At 37.3% G+C, this 22,879-nt stretch overlaps 1 protein-coding gene across 1 annotated transcript in view; it reads left to right on the top strand.

Moving 5' to 3' along the window:
- Positions 1 to 22,879, top strand: part of ednra.S (endothelin receptor type A S homeolog) — a 58,209-nt gene that overhangs the window by 16,101 nt on the left and 19,229 nt on the right. The window contains 1 exon segment of the mRNA NM_001097688.1: positions 22,018 to 22,145. Coding sequence (NP_001091157.1) covers positions 22,018 to 22,145 — 128 coding nt within the window.

Below are 22,879 nucleotides of genomic sequence, written 5' to 3'. Positions count from 1 at the left end.
CAGATTCGGACTTTTCCATCCTCCAGGTTTAATAAATTCCGAAAAATTTGTCATTTTTTTAAAGGTCCATTTTTTTTTTGCATTCAGAGTTTAGTAAATAACCCCCTTAATGTTGTGACATGATGGCCACAGCCCCCGGAACTTTCGGCCACTCCTAACTTCTTTTTCGTGTTACACAGTGAGGGGCAGATTTATCAAGTGTCGAATTTCGAAGTAACTGGAGTTTTTGTTGAACTCCAATAACTCTGAAAGTCGAATAACAAAAGACCAATCGAAATTAATTTAAAAATTCTAAGTTTTTAACTTTGGGTGAATAGGCTGTATTCGAATTTCATCTAATTCGAATCGAAGGATTTGCCCTAAAAAACTTTGATTTTTCAAAGTCCACCAAATGATTCCAAATGGGTTCTAGGAGGTCCCCCATAGGCTAAAATGGCAATTCAGCAGGTTTTAGATGTTGAAGTTTTAAAGAGACAGTACATGATAAATTTCGATATTCGAATAGTGGAATTTTTTTCAAACTCAAATCGAATTTTGGCCTATTTGATAGTCGAAGTACACAAAAATAGCTCGAAATTTGAATTTTTTTTACTTCGAAGTACACAAAAATAGCTTGAAATTCGAATTTATTTACTTCGAATTTTCACTTTGACCCTTGATAAATCTGCCCCTGAGTGTCTATTCTGAACAGAACTTGCAAAACATCTTTTTCTTGAGTTACTTGATCAACCTCACTATCTGGAACTGAGTTCTCCTTGAGTTAGAATCTACCAACCTTTAGCCCCTCCAAATGACAAGGAAAGGCTTGAAAATAATTAACCTCCACTGAAAAACTTACCTCCAGTGCTGCTACCTGTCTTATTCATTCTCCTCTATGTCAAGCCCTTTTACAGTTCAATTGCTACATTGTAGTAAAAACCGCTAAATTAAGTGAAAAACAATTCCCATGAATCACATCTCCTTTTCCAAGACCAAGACAACCGAGCATGAGCAGAATGTAGAATCACATGTGCATAATTAATAATATTAAGCGCAACTTGTACTCCAGGAGAAGGAGTGCTCTCAAGTACTGACTCCTGCAAAGCCCTCCCTTCAATAACCAGTTTTGGTGCATGCCTAGAACGTTCAGCACGGCCATCTTAGTGATGTCACAGGAAGGAACATGACAGCCATGATGAAGCAGAATATAGAGGACACAGCAGATAAAGATGGAATTATTTAAACTAGGAAGTCAAGCCTTACTTCTACCTTAGGCCAAAGCCCCCTTTAGCTCATGAAATGAGTGCTGATATACAGAGGTGTATTTCGGTTTATTTTTCATATAGGCACAAGCCTTCCGGCACCTGTATAGAAATACAGCCTTGCAGTTATAGGAAAATAGAGGTGTAACAGTCATTCAGTCATAGTTTTTAGAATACACAGTATTGGACAGCAAATACATATTTATCCAAAATCGCACTCCCATAAAATTCAAGGGTTAAAAGGGGAATCTAGGGGAGCAAATGCTGTTTCTCTCAAATTCTCACCCTAATTGGCCTTCAGGTTGAGCCACAGCTTGAAGCCCCCCCTCCCAGTTTGGGAACCAATGCAGTGATCTTTCAAAAGAAAGTTTATGTGAATAATCTGATTATGGCTCAGCAACATCACAGGCTAATATTACACTGGACTATTTTGTCACAGGCCCCAATCTTGTTATACAGTACTCTGGAAAATAAACAGTAGCAAGTATATAATTGCTTAACTAATTTATTTACCTTAAGAATATGTTGGTAAGCACTATGGGTAAATGTCTTCCCTGATGGTAACTGATAGGTAAGATTAATCTATCATTTGGCAAGTTTGCCCTTTTTTTGTTTCACTTTCCTTGTCCTCATAAAACACAGTGTGTGGGAATGCTACTTGAGTCACCTACTCGACATAAAGGGGCAGATTTATCAAAAGTCAAATTGAAAATTCTAACCGAAATTCTAATTTTTGAGTTTTTTTATGGCTAATACTGTCAAATTCGACTAGGGAATTGTTCAAATTCATTTAGATTTTGTTTAAAAAAATTAGAATTCGATTTTCGAGATTTATCAAACTCTGGCCCTTTAAGAACTCGAATTTGACTATTCACAACTTAACACCTGCCGAAATGCTGTTTAAGTCAATGGGACATGTCCTGGGATCAATTTAGAGTTGTTTGCAGCCTTCCTGACATTCGAGTTTTTTTCAGAGAAAAAACTCGAATCGAGTTTTTAAAACTCAAATCAAATTCTATTTGATTATTTTTATAAATTTCGATTGGTCGAATTTCGAGTTCATGGGAGTTTATAGGAGTTTTTAAAAACTCACATGAATTCAAAATTCTACCTTTGATAAATGTGCCCCTATGTGTGTCATCATTTTACTGGAATCAGTGGTGGTGACATCAATGCCCTTGCAAGCCCTGTGGCGTATGAGCATATAATACATCAGCAACTAAATTTTCATGACTAATTTTCTGCCTAACTTGTAACCTTCAAAACAAAGCAGAAACATTTATGTTTAGACAGCCCCAGTGCCTAGAACAAAACAGCAATGTTTACCTTCCATTATCAGGAAACCCATTATCCATAATTATAGGAAGGCCCTCTCCAGTAAACTTTATATTAATCAAATAATTCAGATTTTTTTAAAGATTTCCTTTTTCTCTGTAGTAATAAATCAGTACCCTGTACTTAATCTTAACTAAGATAGAATTAATACTTATTGGAGGCAGAACAATCCTATTGGGTTTATTTAATGATTAAATAATTTTTTAGCAGATTTAAGATTGGGAGATCCAAATTACAGAAAATCCTAGGTCCCAAGCATTCTGGATAACAGATCCCATACCTGTACAAATGAACAACACAATGTTTTTTAAAGCTGAATAAAAACGTGCATGTTGCGATGTAATATTCTTCATTAGACTTTTTATTGAAAATATTATTTGCGCAATTCGAACCTTTAACACCTGCTTGTAGGTATATAAAATTTGGAGTAAATGTAACAACTTTATCATTAAGAAGTTTTATTACATACTCTGCACACTGATCACAAACTATAAAATGCATAATCATTATCCTACTAACTATAGAGTTTCTAGTAGAGAGGAGAATGATAGATAATATTTGGGGGGGGGGACAATATACTGTATATGAAGAGCAGTTTAGTTTGGCAAGAAAGAAGAATCTAATGGACAGAAGCTCATTATCTAATATGGCCGGTGGAGGTATAATAGCTACATTACAAAGTATGATTATATTCAAAGCTGGATTAGCTCCCTGCAACTGATTTATAAAAGATATGGTTGAAATAACTACAGTTGTGTGTGCCATTTCTAAGAACTCCAGCACCAATGGCTTCTGGTCTTAATTAAAGTGCTCAGACCCATTATGTTATATGTGAATGAGGTAATCACACAGTGTGGGTTCTTCTGCATTAAGGTGTTTGGTATAAACATGGGACTACTGCAATAATAAACCCAGGACCAAAATAGACTACACAAGTTGACTAGCTAAAGTAAATGACCTTGAGATGGCCTCAGCTTGAAATGACCTGGCTAGCAGGCATACATTGTACACAAGTATAGTATCATCTCGTGCCTTCTTGCCTCATAGGGCCAATCGTTGGCATTGACCACTTCACACACATCGCACCACTTCACCAGGTGCAAATCCGCTACCACTATGCTAATTCACTAATATGCGAAGTTGCGTCCTGGGTGCCGATTGCTGTAGACTTATCGATATCGTTATTCTGGCAGTGTGAGCATTTCTTAGCAAAGATGCGCTAGCGTTTGTTTTTGCCTAGCGAAAACTCACTAGTGATCTTGCACTTAGGTCAATTTGCATACGGCGAGAAAATTAAAGTTGTATGGACTTCTTTATTATACATGTTGGTGCAAATGCTTGAAGTTACCACTTTTTATTACACGTGTCCAGGGAACCTTAATAAAGACAAGAGAGTTAATATAATGCCCTACACATGAGCCCACTGTAAAATTAATGTTCCATATGTTATAAAATGTGTGGAGGAAACGGCTTACCCAAAAAAAAGTCTAAGTTAGGACTTTGGCAGCCAATCCCGCTTAAAAAATGATGCATTTTCGGCACCCAGGATACGATGTAAGTAACATTCAGTAAAATTCGCACTTTAGTGAATTTGCGGAGTGACAATCATTCGCCAGAGCGAAAAGTCGCCTGGCGATAGAGTGAGAGTGAATGCTAGCGACGGCCCTGTTTGATAGCGAATTGACAATGTCCCTGCGGGTGTCAATGCTGGCGAAAAGTCGCTAGCGTTAGCCACTTCGTCCTTTAGTGAATCTGCCCCAACATATCAAACAAGACTTTTTAATACTTTTATTTCAGAAAAGCCTCAGTTGCACCAATTTTAAGAAATAGTTTCCCCCAGTCCCATCTTCATAACATATCTTTGTTTCTAGTTCTCCTTTATTTTCTTTCATTCGATAAAATAAGCATATGATCTGTATAGTTAAGCCTGCAATATGATAAGACTGTTTTAAAGAATCACAAGGGGATACACATGGTTTCATTTAAAATTGCATTATGCAAGACTTCTGCAGGCAGTTGTTTGTTGACTCCATAACAGCTCTCAGGGGCCAGGATGAAGAGAAAGAGTCATTTCTATGGGGGTTCTCATTTCCAGATAAAGGAAATAGAATTACATTAGCCTGTACTAAGTTGAAACAACCGGATGAGCAAATGAAATATGCATGGTTGAAATGCCTTCCAATTCTAGGCAAGAGTGGAATCATAGTTAGAAGGAATGTACAATTTTGCTTTCACGGAAGAGCCCCGCGACTACATGTTCTGTCAGTCTCAATGTTTCTATTTCTTATAATTCTACTTAAATCCATAGGCATGTTCCTCCTGTACTATGACACTGAAAAAGGGTAATTACAGGTAACCATACAATGTTGGTCTTGGAATCAATGAAATGCCTGAGCAACATTTGAAGGGATACAGTCACAAGATCTATATTCACGTCAGTCATTTATTTTCTTTTGATCTTAGTCCGGAAACCCATTATCCAGAAAGTTCTGAATTACAGAACGGCCGTCTCCCATAGACTCCATTCCTCCATAGACTCCAATATAATAAAAATCAAATTTTTAAAAACAAAATTCTTTTTCTCTATAGTAATAAAACAGTAGCTTGTAATTGATCCCAACTAAGTTATAATTAATCCTTATTGGAACCAAAATCAGCCTATTGGGTTTATTTAATGTTTACATGATTTTCTAGTAGGTATGAAGATCCAAATTACGGAAAGACCTGTTACCTGGAACGCCCTAAGTTCCGAGCATTCTGGATAATAGGTCCCATACCTGTACTCCCTTCTGTGTTCCATTCCTGTTCCATTCCTGTTCCCCTTTCCCTTGTTCCTCTGCTGTATTTCATGCTTACAGGGATACTGTCATGGGAGAACACGTTTTTTTCAAAACGCATCAGTTAATAGTGCTACTCCAGCAGACTTATGCAATCCAATTCTCAAAAGCAGATTTTTTTATATTCAATTTTGAAATCTGACATGGGGCTAGCCATGTTGTCAGTTTCCCAGCAGCTCAGGTCATGTGACTTGTGCCTGCACTTTAGGATGGAACTACTTTCTGGCAGGCTGTTATTTCTCCTACTTAAAGGGATAATGTCATGGGAAAATTTTTTTTTTCAAAACTCATCAGTTAATAGTGCTGCTCCAGCAGAATTCTGCACTGAAATCCATTTCTCAAAAGAGCAAACAGATTTTTTTATATTAAATTTTGAAATCTGACATGGGGCTAGACATATTGTCAATTTCCCAGCTGCCCCAAGTCATGTGACTTGTGCTCTGATAAACTTCAATCACTCTTTACTGCTGTACTGCAAGTTGGAGTGATATCACCCCCCTCCCTATCCCCCCCAGCAGCCAAACAAAAGAACAATGGGAAGGTAACCAGATAGCAGCTCCCTAACACAAGATAACAGCTGCCTGGTAGATCTAAGAACAACACTCAATAGTAAAAACCCATGTCCCACTGAGACACATTCAGTTACATTGAGAAGGGAAAAACAGCAGCCAGCCAGAAAGCATTTCTCTCCTAAAGTGCAGGCACAAGTCACATGACCAGGGGCAGCTGGGAAATTGACAAAATGTCTAGCACCATGTCAGATTTCAAAATTTAATATAAAAAAAATCTGTTTGCTCTTTTGAGAAATGGATTTCAGTGCAGAAGTCTGCTGAAGTAGCACCATTAACTGATGCGTTTTGAAAAAAAATGTTTTCTGATGACAGTATCCCTTTAATGTAACTGAATCAGTCTTAGTGGGACTTGGCTTTTACTATTGAGTGTTGTTTTTAGGTCTACCAGAGAGCTGTTATCTTATGTTAGGGGGCAGCTATCTGCTTACCTTCCCATTGTTCTTTTGTTAGGCTTCTGCGGGGGAAAGGGAGGGGGTGATATCACCCCAACTTGCAGTACAGCAGTAAAGAGTGACTGAAGTTTATCAGAGCACAAGTCACATGACTGGGGGCAGCTGGGAAACTGACAATATGTCTAGCCCCATGTCAGATTTCAAAACTGAATATAAAAAAATCTGTTTGCTCTTTTGAGAAATGAATTTCAGTGCAGAATTCTGCTGGAGTAGCACTATTAACTGATGTGTTTTCAAAAAAACATGTTTTCCGATGACAGGATCCCTTTAAAGAATTTGAATGCTCCCTGTTATTGGATTCCTTGAATAGTCAAATTCCCAAATGCTTTTTTGAAAAATTGGATTTCAGTGCAGAATTCTGCTGGAGCAGCAGTATTAACTGATGCATTTTGAAAAAAACATGTTTTCCCATGGCAGTATCCCTTTAACTATTCAGCATTGTCATGACACAGCTTCCCTACTCCAGTGAGCTAATAATAACTAAGAGGTACAATTCTGTGTCCCTTAGTGTCTGGGGTTATAACCCCTCATATCCAGACAAGATGGCTACCCTCTGTTCCCAGCTTGAGATGATCTAATTAAAGGAGAACTAGACACTCAAAATAAACTTGACTAGAAATGCAATATTTTTTTATACTGAACTTGTTCAACCAGCCTAAGGGTTTAGCATCTCTATAATAGTAATAATTCCAGCCTTCAAAGTTGTCACAGGAGTTTCTCATCTTGAATTTTGTTAGGAATGTCTGTGACACGCACATGCTCAGTGTCTTTGAGCAGCTGTTGTCTTTGAGCTGTAGCTCAGCTTACACAAATCTTCTGTCATATAAGATGATGCTACAGGGCTGATTATTAAATTCTGATGCTAATTGTGCTGGTTGAGCTGTCACGTACCAATAATAATCTACCTACCCGCCTCAGCCTTATATTGTGACATTTATATTAAATATATGTGCAGAATCTTGTGCATCTGTGCTTAGGTAAGTGACAGCAGCACAGAACATGTGCAGTGAATCAGCAGAAAAGAAGATGAGGAGCTATGGGGGCATCTTTGAAGACACAGATCTTTACTGCTAAAGGACTTTAGTTACCTTGGGCTGGTACAGAAGCACACAACATAATGTACAACATTTCTAGCTACTTCTTTGGTTAAGCTTTAGCTATCCTTTCAGGCAGTCAATGCTCTGCTTATAAGCTATTAAATAACTATTGGGCATCTAATAAGCTCTTGTCTCCATTGGGAATATTTGTCAACTATCTAAACTATAGAATATGTTTTCCTTCCTGAATACTGTAATTTAAGGATAAATTAAATATAATTTAATGTCATTTTCTTTTGTCTACATGTATTGAGAACACTTACACAACATCATTTGGAGGCCTCAACATTTTTCCCACAAGGCAATAATACAAGTGGGAAGGTGGCCAACATAGTTACAGGATGTTTTGCTTTATAATTTGTGTGCTGACTTTGAAAGGAGTAATATGCACATAAACAACAACATCAAGCCAATCAACAGACAATTAATAAAGCTTTTTAATTAAGAAAAGAACATTTAATAGAACAATTCCTCCAGTTGTGTAAATGTGATATATATATATATATTTGTTATGAATGTGATACTTTTAGCTATGCTCTTGGTTTACTGTACTGTATGGCAGTGTTTGATCATTGCACGGAGACTTCTTCTATAAATGAACCACAGTACTTTATGCCATCAGATCCGTCTTCCCATTCTTTAATCATCCCAGAGACACAGGATATTATGGCTTTGGGCTTCCTGTCTCAGTGACTTCAACAACATGATTGTAGACCATAGACCTTAGGACTAATTATGTTAGTTTCACTCCACTTGTTAGCTGTTCCCAGTTATATTAAAAACCTTTTTAAAAAAAGGAAGAGGGGGAAATGTTTATGAAAAACTGAGATAAAGACTTTTTGAAACAGAAACTCAATCATGTCAGTTCATGTTATCCACTACTTCTTTCTGGGTATGAGGTCTCATATTTCCTTCTGTTCAATTTATAGCTTGTATGTAGTCATTTTAAAACTGAGATAGATATAGGGAGAACAGTATAGCGGAGTTGCTGCTGCCCTGTACTGCTTCTTGCAAATAAATATCCATTGACAGCACTCCAGATTCTTTAAAACTGCCTTTAATAATTTGCAGTTATTTGCACAGCAACACGATGCAACGTCTTCTAGTGGCTCTCCACTCTTTATCAAGCATACTGCTTCTTGTGCAGCTGCTTCATCACACATTAGTAATATGTTATTGCAAGGGCACTGAACATGTTAGGTGGAGGTTTCTAAATATTCATGAATTCAAAAAGTAATGTGGGGTCTAGTTACAGGTTACTAACCTAGTGGTTACTAATTTGAATATATATGCAGGGTATATATATAGATACCAAATCCACTATTTTCGGCCGAATACTGAACCAAATCCTTCGGTGGGAAGGAGAAAACATTTTTACTTCCTTATTTTGTGACAAAAAGTCATGCAATTTCCCTCCATGCCCCTATGCATATGCAAATTAGGATTCCGTTTCGGTTCGGCCGGGCAGAAGGATTCAGCCAAATCCGAATCCTGCTGAAAAAGGCTGAATCCTGCCCGAATCCTGGATTCGGTGCATCCCTAATATATATATAAAAAAGTCCCTAATCTGGTGCACAACGATCATCAAACTGATATGCCCAGGTGCTGGTTCAAAATATATACATAATGTTTAGCCAATAACCGCACTCACAGGTGTTTCTCATAGTGAAAAACAAAAAAAAGTTTATTTCAACGTTTCGGTCCCTACTTGCTCCTGCCTGCGGAAGCTCCGGAAGAAGGATTGCGTTTATTGGCTAAACATTTATATATATATATATTTCTTTTTTTTTTAAGAGATGCTTAGATTTTTAGAGATGCTCAGCAGATTACTAGTGTGTTCCTTTGGTAATCTATTGAGTAATCTAAGCAGTCTATACTGTTGGCAACGAAGAATAACTGATGTGATTATTAGGAAATAAGATCCTCTAAGTGAACTTGAAAACAAGTATGCTACTTTACCCAGCAAAACAAATATCCAAAAATGCTGGGAAGTAATGTCCTCTCTAGCGATAGGCGAATTTATTCGCCAGGCGCAAATTCGCGGCGAATAAATTCGCAAAACGGGCGTGAAAATTCGATGCTAAAAATTCACCGGTGTCAAAAAAAAGTAGCTGCGTCCAAAACAACGGACGCCGGTGTCAAAAATGGCCGCCAGCGTCAAAAAAACAGACGCCGGCGTCAAAAACGAGACGCCAGCACCGTTTCACAAATTTTTAGCTGTTTCGCGAATTTCACAGGAAATTCACACATTTTTCGGCGAAGCAAAACGGCGCAAATTCGCCTATCACTAGTCCTCTCCTATTAATATTTTATTTTGAAAGAAAGTTTTAAAGTCTATTTATAAATATGCTGCACATTGATAAAAAAAAAAAAACCTGTAAAAATCCCTCTTTTCCTCCAGCTCAAGATTTTTACATTTTAGATTTTTAGATTTTTTTTCACTAAAAAAGGTACCCCTGCATGGAAACCTTTCTAGTAGTTGACTAACTCAAAAATTCTAAACTCCTGACAATTAGAAGAAAGTCCAAGGGAACTTTGTGCAATGCAAGAAAACAATTTTTGAAACATTTTAATGCTCAAGAAAATCAGAACTAAAAAAAACCTGCAAGAAACTCTCTGTAACATTTCTAAGGTGTATCTTGTGAAGGGTTTTTAGATTTTATAAATCTTCCCTTTAGTAAAAGTAAATGTCCATTCAACACTTTCTAAGCCACACTTATGGGTATATTTAAGTCACTTTAATAAACTGTCCTGTGAACATCTTTTATACACTACAATGTGCATTATTTTATTCCTCCCCATGCTAACTAACTTTTCTTTTTTTTACCAAGCCTCTAGAATTGACTTTTTAGGCCATATTCCACTTACAACTGGAGCAAATACTAATAGTTTACATAATCATATACATTGATACCATGCTTGCTCTGGCTTTATAATTGCTCATTAATGGGCTTTGGATAGAACACCAAATTCATTTTCATTACAGTTTTGTGTTTGTGTGACACATTCTATAGAATCTATTGCCTTGGCATAGAAGTACTATTATGCAGATGCTGTAGATTTTGTACGCCAGGGTTTACACTTTGATTGATGCAATACTAAAGCTAGGGCAAAAATGTTTTCTCGCATCATTCTTCTGGATTAATCCCTTAGTAAACGTGAGCTTTATCCAGTCTTCTCTCTTTCTCTCTTCCTTCTTTTTTATATATGAAAGAGGATAGAAATCATGCCAGGAAAGGGATTTTTAACGTGTATATTTGTTACCTTTTCTCGACAAACACATCTGGCTGATCCCTATGTCCTGTTTACTTTTGGGAAAGGATTCTCTTTTATTTGTTTTTGTTTTCTTTTTCTTGCTGATGAAGTGGAATAATATCTCCACTTTGGAGATCAGGCCACATTCCCATATTGAAAAAGGTTGAGACTTCTGTCAATCCAGCCTACAGTTGACCATATATGATCCAATATTGGGAGTAAATCTGGCCACAGTGCTGATCCCATTGATTTCTCTAACAAGAGCCATCAGATATTTTAAAAAATACTAAATTTTGGGTGACTGTGTGACCAGCTTTTTAGTACAATAACATTTCCTGTGTATTTTCTTGATATTTGTGAATAATGTGCTTCTTTTTGTAAATTAAAGAATAATAACAGTCATTAAAGAGTACCATGACCAGTGGCGTAACTAGGGGGCAGATTTATCAAGGGTCAAAGTGAATTCGAGGGAATTTTCGAAGTAAAAAAATTTGAAGTAATTTTTTGGATACTTCGACCATCAAATAGGATACTACGACTTTGACTTTGATTCGAATAAAATAGTTCGAATATTCGACTATTCGATAATCGAAGTACTGTCTCTTTAAAAAAACTTCGACTTCAATACTTTGCCAAATTAAACCTGCCAAAGTGCTATGTTAGCCTATGGGGACCTTCTAGAGCAAGTTTTTTGAAGTCGAAAAAAAATCGCTGAAATCCTTAGAATCGTTTTACTTCGCCGGCAAAGGGCCAAATTTGATGAAAAAAACTTCAACTTCGAGATTCGACCCTTGATAAATCTGCCCCTAGATGTTACTGGGCCACCCAACAAATTAATTTTATGGCCCCCAACATATCCATAGGTTGTCCTGTTTTACAAAAATATATTGAAATTACTCATTAATTAGGGCCTCGTGGGACCCCCAATTCCCCCTGGGCCCCCCAGCAGGGTCTGCTTCCCCTGTAGTTACGCCCCTGACCATGACTATATAAATACAGGTGGATTCATACAGATCAAAGGCTACTTCAAACATTCATGTATATTTTACATATACATGAATGTTATACAAGAATGCATACTTTCTTATAATACATGTTTCCTTCAATATAATATCACATATTATTAAGCACTGGTCATACCTGATGATATCCCTTACCACTGTTTACAAGCATACATTTAAATTGTTTAAAATAGTTTTGCCGCAAAAATGACACCCATATACTCCATTGGGTGTGAAACATTATCGCACAACAAAAAAATTTGCTGTGCCACATTGTGCAATGAAAAAATGTTGCCGCCCATGGACTTCAATACATTTTGCCAAATTTCCACCATTTAGTGAATTTTTGGCGAAGAGAAACAGGTCAGATTTGCCCATCACCCAGCAAAATCTTATTTATTTTATACCATGGATCGGGATTCAGTGACTCTCTAGTTCGTCAACTTCCATAATATAAATGGCTGATTGCTTGCCCTGCCTCTGTATGAAGCAAACAAATCATGTTTAATGGTGGAAAACTGTAAATACCTTTTTTGTAGAATAATCACACTAACACTTATTTTCTTACAAGAATCTACATTATAATAAGGAAATATTTTGTACTTTATTTAAGCAAGCATAAAGCCAATAAATCTTAATTAAGGCCATTCACTTGGTGTGCATAAAAACTAAATTGATGCCTCTATTAAAGTTAAGTGCATTGCTTGGGAAATCTTGAGATTTAACTGTTATATGCCGAGGAGTGTTGTTATTGTCATAAATTCCTAACAAGCAAGTTTGCTGGAATAGTCCTTTGATGAATCCCAGCCGCTGTTATCGTATTCTCCATGCTATAAAACATAAACGTTGTTAAGAATGAAAATACATCACTTGGAGGAAACAATTATAAAGAACATGTAAATTGTGTTTGCTACGGGATTGAGTTTGTAACATATTATGAACTCGTTTTAGTCTTACTTATTACTATATGATAGAAATATTTTGTGTGCGAGTGACATTCCAGCTTTTCCCTCTAATGTTTATAAGGCCTGTGTATAAAGCATGTTTTAGATCCCAAAAGCCAATAAAATCTTAAAACACTGCAGAAAATTCAAATGTAAAAACGATCCACTATGCGTTGGCTCTAGGAACGGGCAGAACTTTATGCTGTATTTTATAGATATAAATGGAGTTTTTGGGGTGAATTTTGGAATCGGCTTTGTAGAATTGTATACAAACAGGGGGTTGGGCTGAAACAAAAAAATAATCTTCAGTTGTTGCTTAGTATCCAACTGCACTTTATAATGGATAAACCAACCCAAAGCTAAACATATTTCAAGGGCACATTTGAAAATTACAAATATTAAGCAGGGCAACCTCATGTAACAACCAGTATTTGTATGTAATATGTACTGGCTCATGTGTATACCGTATATCCTTAAGGTATGTGCAAAAATTCTCAACCCGCACCTACTATCCCCAACTGGCCTGCAGTTTGACATCTATTTTTATACCAGCACCCGACCTGCCTCTGTCTCTGACTTCACATAGGGGGTGGGCAGCAATGGCGTAGAAATAGATGCCGCCGGATATGGAAATGGGGCACTGTTAGGTTGTAGGAGGGAAAGGCGACAAGGGCAACAGGAAGAGCTTAGCCCGCCCACAACCCAAAGTGTCAGCCTGAACCCTTTCTGAACCCATGGGTACCGCACATCACTAATATCCTTATATTGTACAGTGCTGTGGGATATGTTAGTTCTTCAAAATATACATGGTATTAGTAAGAATAATAGTACATTATTTTCCCTTTCAACATTCCAGCAGGAGCCTTGTGTTTTCATACACTGAGATTTTTAGTTTTGGATCAGATAGAAAGCCATAGGCTAAAGGGCTTTGATAAAGAGCTTATTGTATATAAGCATAATGTACTGAGACATTTTTAAGGTTTTCATAAAGTCTGTCTACATGTTTATGTCTCACAGGGAAGTTACAGGATAGTGCTGGAGGAAAAAGCATCAAGGATGTATCTAGCCATCAGATCTAGTCATTTTAGTCCCTTGGTTTTAAAAACCATTTTAGCTCTAAAACAGACTTGCTGAACCTTCCGACAGTTTAGACTCAGGCTTGTCATGTTGATTAACAGCAAAGCTTGGCCAGGAAGGTAGTCTGACATTAATAATATTCACAAAACTCTATTCTCCACGGTGTCAGGTTGTGAGAAGAAACACAAAGCCTTTTCAACTCAATGGAAATATTTAGAATAAAAAGCACAAGGCCCAGAGAAGCTTAGTAAGACAATATTATAATTTCAGAATCACCAAGACTAGAAACAACATTTCAACTACTGAAAATTCTGTACAGCTATAGAAGGTGGTGATTTTCTTGAATACAGGTGAAGTTGACATCTTTTATAACTATTAAAACAATGGAAATAGCTATGGAAATAGTTTATAAAAGCATGGGTTTGACAAAAAGTGGTGCCCCCAAAGAAATTCAAATTTGGAATCTTTTATTTTAAAATTCATAAATTCATCTTGGCAAATTATTGCCAAACAAATTTATTTAGAGTATGAGGAACTATATCGATCCATTTTGCCTCCAAAGACCAAAGCATCTCTGATACATCAAATATCTTATAGATAAGATGTCAATCCTTTAGTACAATCCCAATCTATGGGCGTTCCTTAGAAGCCATGCCCAGAAATAAAATTGTAAAGTTTTATTATAAATTCTGTTTTGAGGGTAAGATCTTGTAAAAGTGCATTTCAAACAGCCTCACAAATGTTATTAATAATATACTCATAATTTATTAATTTAATAAATCTATTAATATACATAATGTACTTGTTTATATATACACTCTGTTTTTATATAACTTCTTATCAAAGGAAGCGGTCTACAGTAAATGTTAGTAGCACTAAGGGTGCATTTTACAAAGCTGCGGATCCTAATTATTTAAAAGTTCAATCCATCAGGGTATGTTGTCATGTAAGGGAAGGAAGCAACTACCTGGACCACAATAGTTTTGAAATGCTTTAGAAAGCAAACTTTTATTGTATGTTGAAAAAGTTTAAGGGAGGTTTGCTTTCAAAAATGTATCTACATCACATCTAAAATGTGCTGGTCAAGTGGGTTGTTTTCCTCCCTTAAATAAAAACATACCCTGACCAACTGAATTTTGCTTTTGAACTACAGATATGGTATCGGCTATCTGTTAGATCCGAAAAACAATGTGGAAATGTCTCCTCTTGATTGCTGCTCTCTCAAGAACCCAGTTACTTCTCTCTGACTTCAGCTAAACATACTCACTCGCTTGTAAGCGCTGATTGACGCGTTTCGTGCCTATACACTCGGCACTTCCTCAGAGTTACCTCTCTGACTAACTCTAAGGAAGTGCCGAGTGTAAAGGCACAAAACCCGTTAGTTGTGTACACCCACTGCTGAATTATAATTATTATGTGTGCTTTAATAAAGCCAACTAGCTAGTAAATTGACCATTCTCCAGGAATGCTTTGATCAGCGCTTACAAGCGAATGAGTATGTGTATCATCTATCTGTTATCTGAAACCTGTTATCAAGTAACCTCCAAATTACAAAAAGCCCTCTCCCATAGACTTAATTTTTATCACATAATTGAAATTCTTTTTATAATAATAAATCAGTACCATGTACTTGATCCCAACTAAAATATGTATCCTTATTGGAGGCAAAATAAGGCTATTGGGTTTGTTTAATGTTTAAATGATTTTTTAGTAGACACCTAAAACCTGCCAAGCTTTATTTTTTTCTTGGGATTAATAAAAATCAAAAAAATGCACAAGAGTACCAAAAGGCTCAAGCATTCTTAAATCAGCCCCTTACTATCAGTTGTAGCTGTTGATGCAAACCACTATGGGAACGGGAATTCCATGGTTGCTTTGCTCTAATATAGAGGAGTAATCCACCAGAAGATGCTGAAGGAGCATTTATAAGTGCAAGTACATTTTTAAATAGCGTTAATGCACCCTTGGTTTTGTGTCAATTTTATGATTTTATGAGTTTGTATGAGCCTGTAGAGCTGGAGAAGTGAATCCACATGTGAGAAGAAGTCACCTCACTCAAAGGCTTTTCATCTAGATCTATTTTTAGTTAAGTAACAAATGCAGGAAGCCCAGCCTGATCATTTCTGAGCATGCAAAGCATAGTATAATATGATAATCCTGTTTGAAAAAAAAGAGTCTTTGGTGAAATCAGCTCCCTTTATTGGTCTGTCTGTTTTAGGAATTGCAACACATTTTGGCTTGAGTTGCTTTAAACTGCTGTACTTACATGTAAGGGATGTGCATTTTTTAGTAATGAGGTGTCCCAATTAAATGCTTGAGGCAAATCTTGATGTGTAGCGAGATGCATGGAAACCACATTTTGTTAACTAGTAGAGTCCTGCTGAATACATTGAATGAAGTCAGTATTTGAAAATGCAAAGGAATTTTGTTGCTGAATTCCACCCGTACTATCGCAATTTGGAATCTGTAGCTGAGCAAAACAGCCATATTTTGAAATTTCTTTCTAGAAATGTATTTCTAGAATTACCAGTGAATAATGATGGATGTTGCTGTTCCAGAGCAAATAATGAACCACAGAACGGCAGGACTAAAGTTCTTCACTGGTCCAGTCAGGCAGACTGGTGCCTAACCCAGATCCGCTGATCCACAACCTCACCTGCAACTGCTACCCACTATCAGGCCCGGACTGGCAATCTGTGGGTTCTGGCAAATGCCAGAGGGGCTGCTATAAGGTCCCATAGTGGGCTGGTGGTGGCTGTTTGAACCTCTGTGTGGGCTGATTGGGCCTCTGTGTACCTGAAATGCCAGGGCCTATTTTAATTCTCAGTCCGGACCTGCCCACTATACTCCTCCTAAACTAGACCCATTACATGACCATAATAGGTTCACTTACCCTCCAACCAAGGGCCCAAAAAACGGGAATTGGGTGGTGGATCAACCAGGTAAGGGGAAAATCAGTCATCAGGAGAAGGTGGGGGGAACCGTCCCCATACTTTAGCCACATGTCCAGGCAGGTTACTCCTGGATTGCCCACACGGTTATGGAATTAGGGACTTTCTGTCCGAAATTTGACCACTTTGTTGGTATTCAGTGGATACACAATGCAGGTCTCTACCTCTGACATCATTATAACTGCAAGTAAATCAGAAGCAAAGCAGACTCTGTATTTATGCCTTGTACAGATGGTTTTATCTGTACCTAATAGGTATCTTTTTTAGCCATAAATGTATGATTCAATATGTGAATGAGTCTCAATACTAGTTTCCCAGTTGCAGCTGAGTAAGCAGCCTCAGTCAGTACTAAGCATGCTCCCACACTTGAAGGTTTACTAAAGTAAGTTGCTGCTGAGTAATGTATTAAATTGTACATTTACCAGCAGAGATATGCCTGCAACTAATGTGTCCTGTTTGTTAGAGAGCCTGCACCCTGACTAAACTGCTGCTGTGATACAGAAAAGGGTCAGAAACCAATTCATATTAAAATATGATGCTGAAATTATGAAGCTTAAACCTATATAAAGCTTTAAAAAAGGTAAAGAATAAAAAAAGGGAAAAGTAAATATTGTTTAACACAATAAATTGTGACTTACCAGAAGATGTCAAAGTTTTAAAGACAAACTTTATAAAGAATCTTTCAGCAATCTGGAGAAAAATGTGCACAAAATACTAAAAACTATATAACAACACTTCAGTAAAAAAAAGGTGTTGCCAATTAAGCTTTCTAGACAATGGGTTTCTACATAATAGATCCCATACCCATTAATAATTATTCATAAATATTGCTAATTGTCACTACAAGTGAGGAATATTTTTGTAGAACACAATCAAGTATTATTAGAGTATTCAATATACTGTATATCCATTTCTATACAAACTCATGACATTTTGTGGTTTAAAAGGAGCTTGAATTCAACATAGCCACATTAATGTTTGTCCAACATAAAAGTAAATGTAATATAATTATAAGAAAATTCCTTTTTTCCCAACACAATTTTGCAAAACTGCCTTTGTATATCTAATTAAACATTTTAATCATAAAATATATCCTTGGTGCTGGAGTTCTATGTTTAATTCTTACCAAGGCACTATTCTCAGGGAGTTTGTATGTTCTTTCCAGGCTTGCGTGGGTGTCTTCTCTTTACTCCAGTTTCCTCCTAAATTCCAAACATATACAGGCAGCTTAACTGGCACCTGATAAAACTGATCCCAGTGTTTGTGCGATTGGGACCTGAAATTGTAAGCTCTGCTGGGGCAGGGGCAGATGTAAATGATGAACTATCTGTGTAATACTCTGCATAAACATGCCAGCGTTATATACATATAGGATAAAAACTAAATAAAATCAAGCTAACCCTCAGCAGCTGACACTGTTCAGTATAGGTGAGGCATGTGAGGTTTATGCTGATATCCAGTAAGCATTGTATTAGAAAACAAATACCGGTATGCGGCCCTTTACTTTCTATCCTTTCATAGGATATTATGAACAAGGAGGTGATTCTAATCTGAATCTGAAGCATTTAACCATATGGGCACAAGACAATGCAAACCAAATACTTTTGTTTACTCCTTAATGGGGCAATATTTGCATAAATACTTGGAATTACTATTTCTGTGTGAATAGGTTTGTGGAATAAATATTTAGGACACACAGATCCGTTACAGTGGAATTTGCACAGCAGGACTTGTGTCATTTACTAGGGACGTTGGATGTTTTGATAAAGGGAATGCTTAAGGCCATTGGTGAAGACCTTGTTTACGAAAGGTGAAAAGGTTGATGGCAGAACATTTTCTTCTACCCCCTCTGGCTACACTAGACTCTCATGTTTATTAGTCCTAGTGGAATCATGAATCAAATGAATACATGAATACGATTTAAAACAAAAGCCTGTCCTCCATATGTGTAGCTAATCACGTGGGCCGAGAGTAGGAAAGCGACGTTAAGCAGTGCAAGATTTGCTGCTTTGTGTAATAATGTTTGGGTCTTTTCGACAAGCCTGCATGTGCACACATACAACAGTGGTCTAATTCAGCTACAACAGCGCTAATCTTTATAGCCAAATAAAAAAAAATATGATATAAAATGAAGTTTCATTTGAGGTTTCCCGTGGTTACTATGTGGTACAATGGCATTCCTACTGAGTATGCCCTGTTTACTGGTTAGTAAAGGGAACATGGTGTAATTCCCTAGAATAGGCATATTTGAAGGGTTTAGGGTAGTATTTAAAGTGAAACTTCCCAGTTCTACTATAATAAAGGGCTAGGGCATTATCCATACATTTCACATTGTCAAAAAGGAGCATGGTTGATTGTCCAGAAGAAAGGTTTAGAGGCCTGGACCTAGGGATCAGTGAAAGGGTAATATAATAAAATCCAATGGCTTTTCAAATGAGTTCACTTTCTGTGCCAAAGATACATAAGCAAACAAATCTGAGTAAAACATCTTACTGCCAAATATCTGCGGCTTTTAGCTAGTGCAATATTCCAAAAAGCTGCATTCCATACATAACCAGGGATCCGTCTGGGCATAATAAACTGAGAGGAAGAATGGACTGTACACTAAACCATGTGGAATTCATTTCACAATGTCTGTGGTACAGTAGAATAAGGGGTCACGTCGCATCTCATTATTATGATGTTCCATAACCTGAATTTAGTCAGGATGGAGTCATTTATGCAGCAGTTGATAATATAACTTTTTATATCAGCATACCTCCCAACATTTTGGAAATAAAAAGAGGGACAAAATAGTTGCCGCACACAGTGTGATTTTTTTGACCCCGCCCATTTTGTGGCCACACCTCCTAATTACCATGTTCATTTTACAACATTTGCAGGTAATGAAAGTTTGAACATACTATATTTCTGTGTTTTTTTTCAGTTATTACAGTTTTGCTAATGAAGGTGAATTGCCCTTTAAGCTGTGAGTCTAACTTCTCCCAAGAGACCTGTTATCTTCTATTGTTAAAATTACTTATTTGTTTATCTCAAAATTGTTACAAAAGTATCTTGTTTGCAGCTGTGGCTGTTCTGGGCTCTCTGCCAAAAGCCAATTAAGTTAGAAACATTGATTCTTTTTCTGGCTGTTCAGTGCAGAGAAGATCGGGACTTTCCAGTAAAAATGAGGGACTGCGGGGGTTGAGCTGTCAAAAGAGGGACTGTCCCTCTAAAAACAGGACAGTTGGGAGGTATGAGCTGGCCATGCCCATGAGATGCTACAAATAATATGCAGAGCAGATGTTCGGGGTGATCTAACAGAGAATGCAGCGAGAAATCATGTATCAGGTTGTGCACAAAAATGGTGTAGTCACTAAATTAGCAGCCATCCAAAAAAATAACCTTTATTGCTAAACCACAGCAGGGATTACAGGGAACAGAAAAGAAAGGAAGAAAGAAAAGGGAGTTTAGAGTTTTTTCTGCAAACCTTAAAGGTGAACCCAAGTAGAAAATGAAGGTGAAGTTCTGCAAATTGCTTTAAGTTTCCTTTTTTAACGGTCTGACTAATCAGCTCTTTGTGATGGCTGCTAAGCCAGAAGCCTGAAGGCTAATTAAATATGCAGGTGGCATTCAGTTCATGTCAGTGATATGATGTGGCTCATATGCTGATACTCTTCTCACTCTTTTCTCAAATAACACTTTTCCCCATAGTAACTTACCGAGGGCATTAGGTCCTTGTTAGATAGCTGGGCTGGAGGATAGCAGCAACTTCAGTACATATGTACATTTCCCAGGGTCTGCGTGAGCAATATGAAGAGCGATGTCTCATTGGAGACTACAAGGTGTGCTTCTTCTTAACCTGGCATGTAGCCATATCTGGAACTTGATGGTGATTACATAAACTAATCATTGCATTTCTACTGTAGACTTGGAAGCAAAACTGGCATTCCAATACATACAACTGGCTTATTTCATTAAGAGTTGGGTTATGTTATGGTTATAAAACTTTTTCCAGTATAAGAGACCTATGCCTAATCCTGAGTTTACTACCCTGTACAGTTTGCTATGCTGGCGCTTTGGATACTGTGTGCCGAGCAATGTAAAACAAACAGATGTGCAACCCATTGAAAATAACAGGGTTTAGAATTATATGTTTTATAACACGATGTAGGGGTTTTTCTCATCTCCTCAACAGACATAAAGTTGAAAGTTCTCTGCACACTATTCATGAATTCTTATTTGCAATCAGTCAGTGAAATGTAGTCACTGCAATCAATGCTCAGCTTCCACTTTTTGGGCCCCTGGGTAGATACCGCTGAATATCTCATGATATGCTGTACTATGATCAAACCAATAAATGGGTGTGGCAGAACAATGTGGGATAATGGGCAATTCCTAATGATGTTAGTGCAGTATTTATTATAGAAATATATGGTTCTGTGACAACTGAAAATGGTTAGTAACTAAGCGCCAATGCCAATTACATTTTGATGTAGGAGTGTCTTTATTAAAGAACAAGAAATGATATTTCAACATCTAATAAATAAAATTATGTTTTATATCACCTTGAGTTGAGTTTGGGTTGTACAAGAGTTAAGGCATTCTGTAAAGTGAACATATAATTCATAAATTGTTCACTTTCTGTGAAGGATATACTGGCCAGACAGGAAGCATCTACATTTGGGAACCTCACCTCCCCGTATCCATTGCTATGTAAATGCAGGAAACTGGGGGTTTGTAAGTTTGGCATGAGTATTTTAGAGCTAATTATACCTTACATTACATCTCTGTGCAAACGAGCAAGAAATATAAGGGCCCATTGAAACATGCTGACTCTTGCATAATAAATGACAGCAGTACCTTGAGGATGCATTAGGAGCATTTTGTGCAGGGTATATTTCCATTACAGAGATACAGTACTTCCTGATGTCATTAGCTAATATGACTACCTGATCTGGCTATAGATTCATTCAGTTGTGCATCATCACAGATATTTACAAATAATCTCAGCACTGTGATCTGATGGACCGCAAATGCTTGCCCAAATACTAGGTTTGAAGCAAAAAGAAATCAAGCAAATGCATATATGTAAACTGAGGCTTCACTGTATACAAAGTAATTGGTTAGTTACAATTAAATCAGGTTAGATAAAATTGTACTCCCCATATACTTACAGGTAAAATATATATTAAGATGTATGTAATACATAGAAACTGCTATTGCCAATAAATATGTAAAATATACATTCTGAAAATGTTTTCTTTTTTCTCCAGCTACTTGCCCAGCGTTGGCCCTTTGATCAGTCTCCTGTTGGAGCGTTCCTCTGCAAGCTGGTTCCCTTTATTCAAAAGGCTTCGGTTGGAATCACGGTGCTCAATCTGTGTGCCCTGAGTGTTGACAGGTAAAGACTGTAAAGGATTATGTAGTGATTGTACTAGGTCTAGTAACCCATTGCAACCAATCAGATGTTTGCTTTCATACTGGTGACCAGTAAATGTTTCTTACTCACTGAAGTTTGATCCTACTGCACATAGATTATTTTAATGGCTGATGATGTTCAGGGCTTGATTACAATGTAATTCTCCTACCGCACACCTGTAGTTCACCAATCCTGCAAACTGGTGGTGCGTTCCTTCCGTTGACCCGGCCGGGTCCCTTAGCAACCAATGTGTAAAAGAAACGGATCCGCACACACACCGATTAGTGCAGTCGGGGATTATCCCCTTTTATTCAGCCACCAAACATCAACGTTTCGGGGTGAAGGGTGGGTGTTCCCCCCCGAAACGTTGATGTTTGGTGGCTGAATAAAAGGGGATAATCCCCGACTGCACAAGCATATTTTACACATTGATGATGTTCAGGGGACACTTGATGAATTGAGGAGCCGCTACCCAGATTGTTTGATTTTAAAGTAGTTTAGTAACGTGTCTCCCCACTTTTTCTTGTTACAGCACTCAGAGTAAGCTTTAGGCTGTACATCCCTTATTACTTCTCATGCAGAGGATTCATAATGACTTTCAGTGAACTAGAGAATAATCAGAACACATCTAACCATCTGCTAATACTACAACTTCCAACAAGTTCTGTTTTACCTGCAACTTACTTGCTGCTTTCAAAGTAAAACTCCCAAACTTG

Source organism: Xenopus laevis, chromosome 1S (assembly GCF_017654675.1).
Source record: "Xenopus laevis strain J_2021 chromosome 1S, Xenopus_laevis_v10.1, whole genome shotgun sequence".
In the NCBI taxonomy this organism is placed as follows: Eukaryota; Metazoa; Chordata; class Amphibia; order Anura; family Pipidae; genus Xenopus; species Xenopus laevis.
Note: the sequence above shows the minus strand (reverse complement) of the source record. Positions and strands in the feature narration are given on the sequence as shown.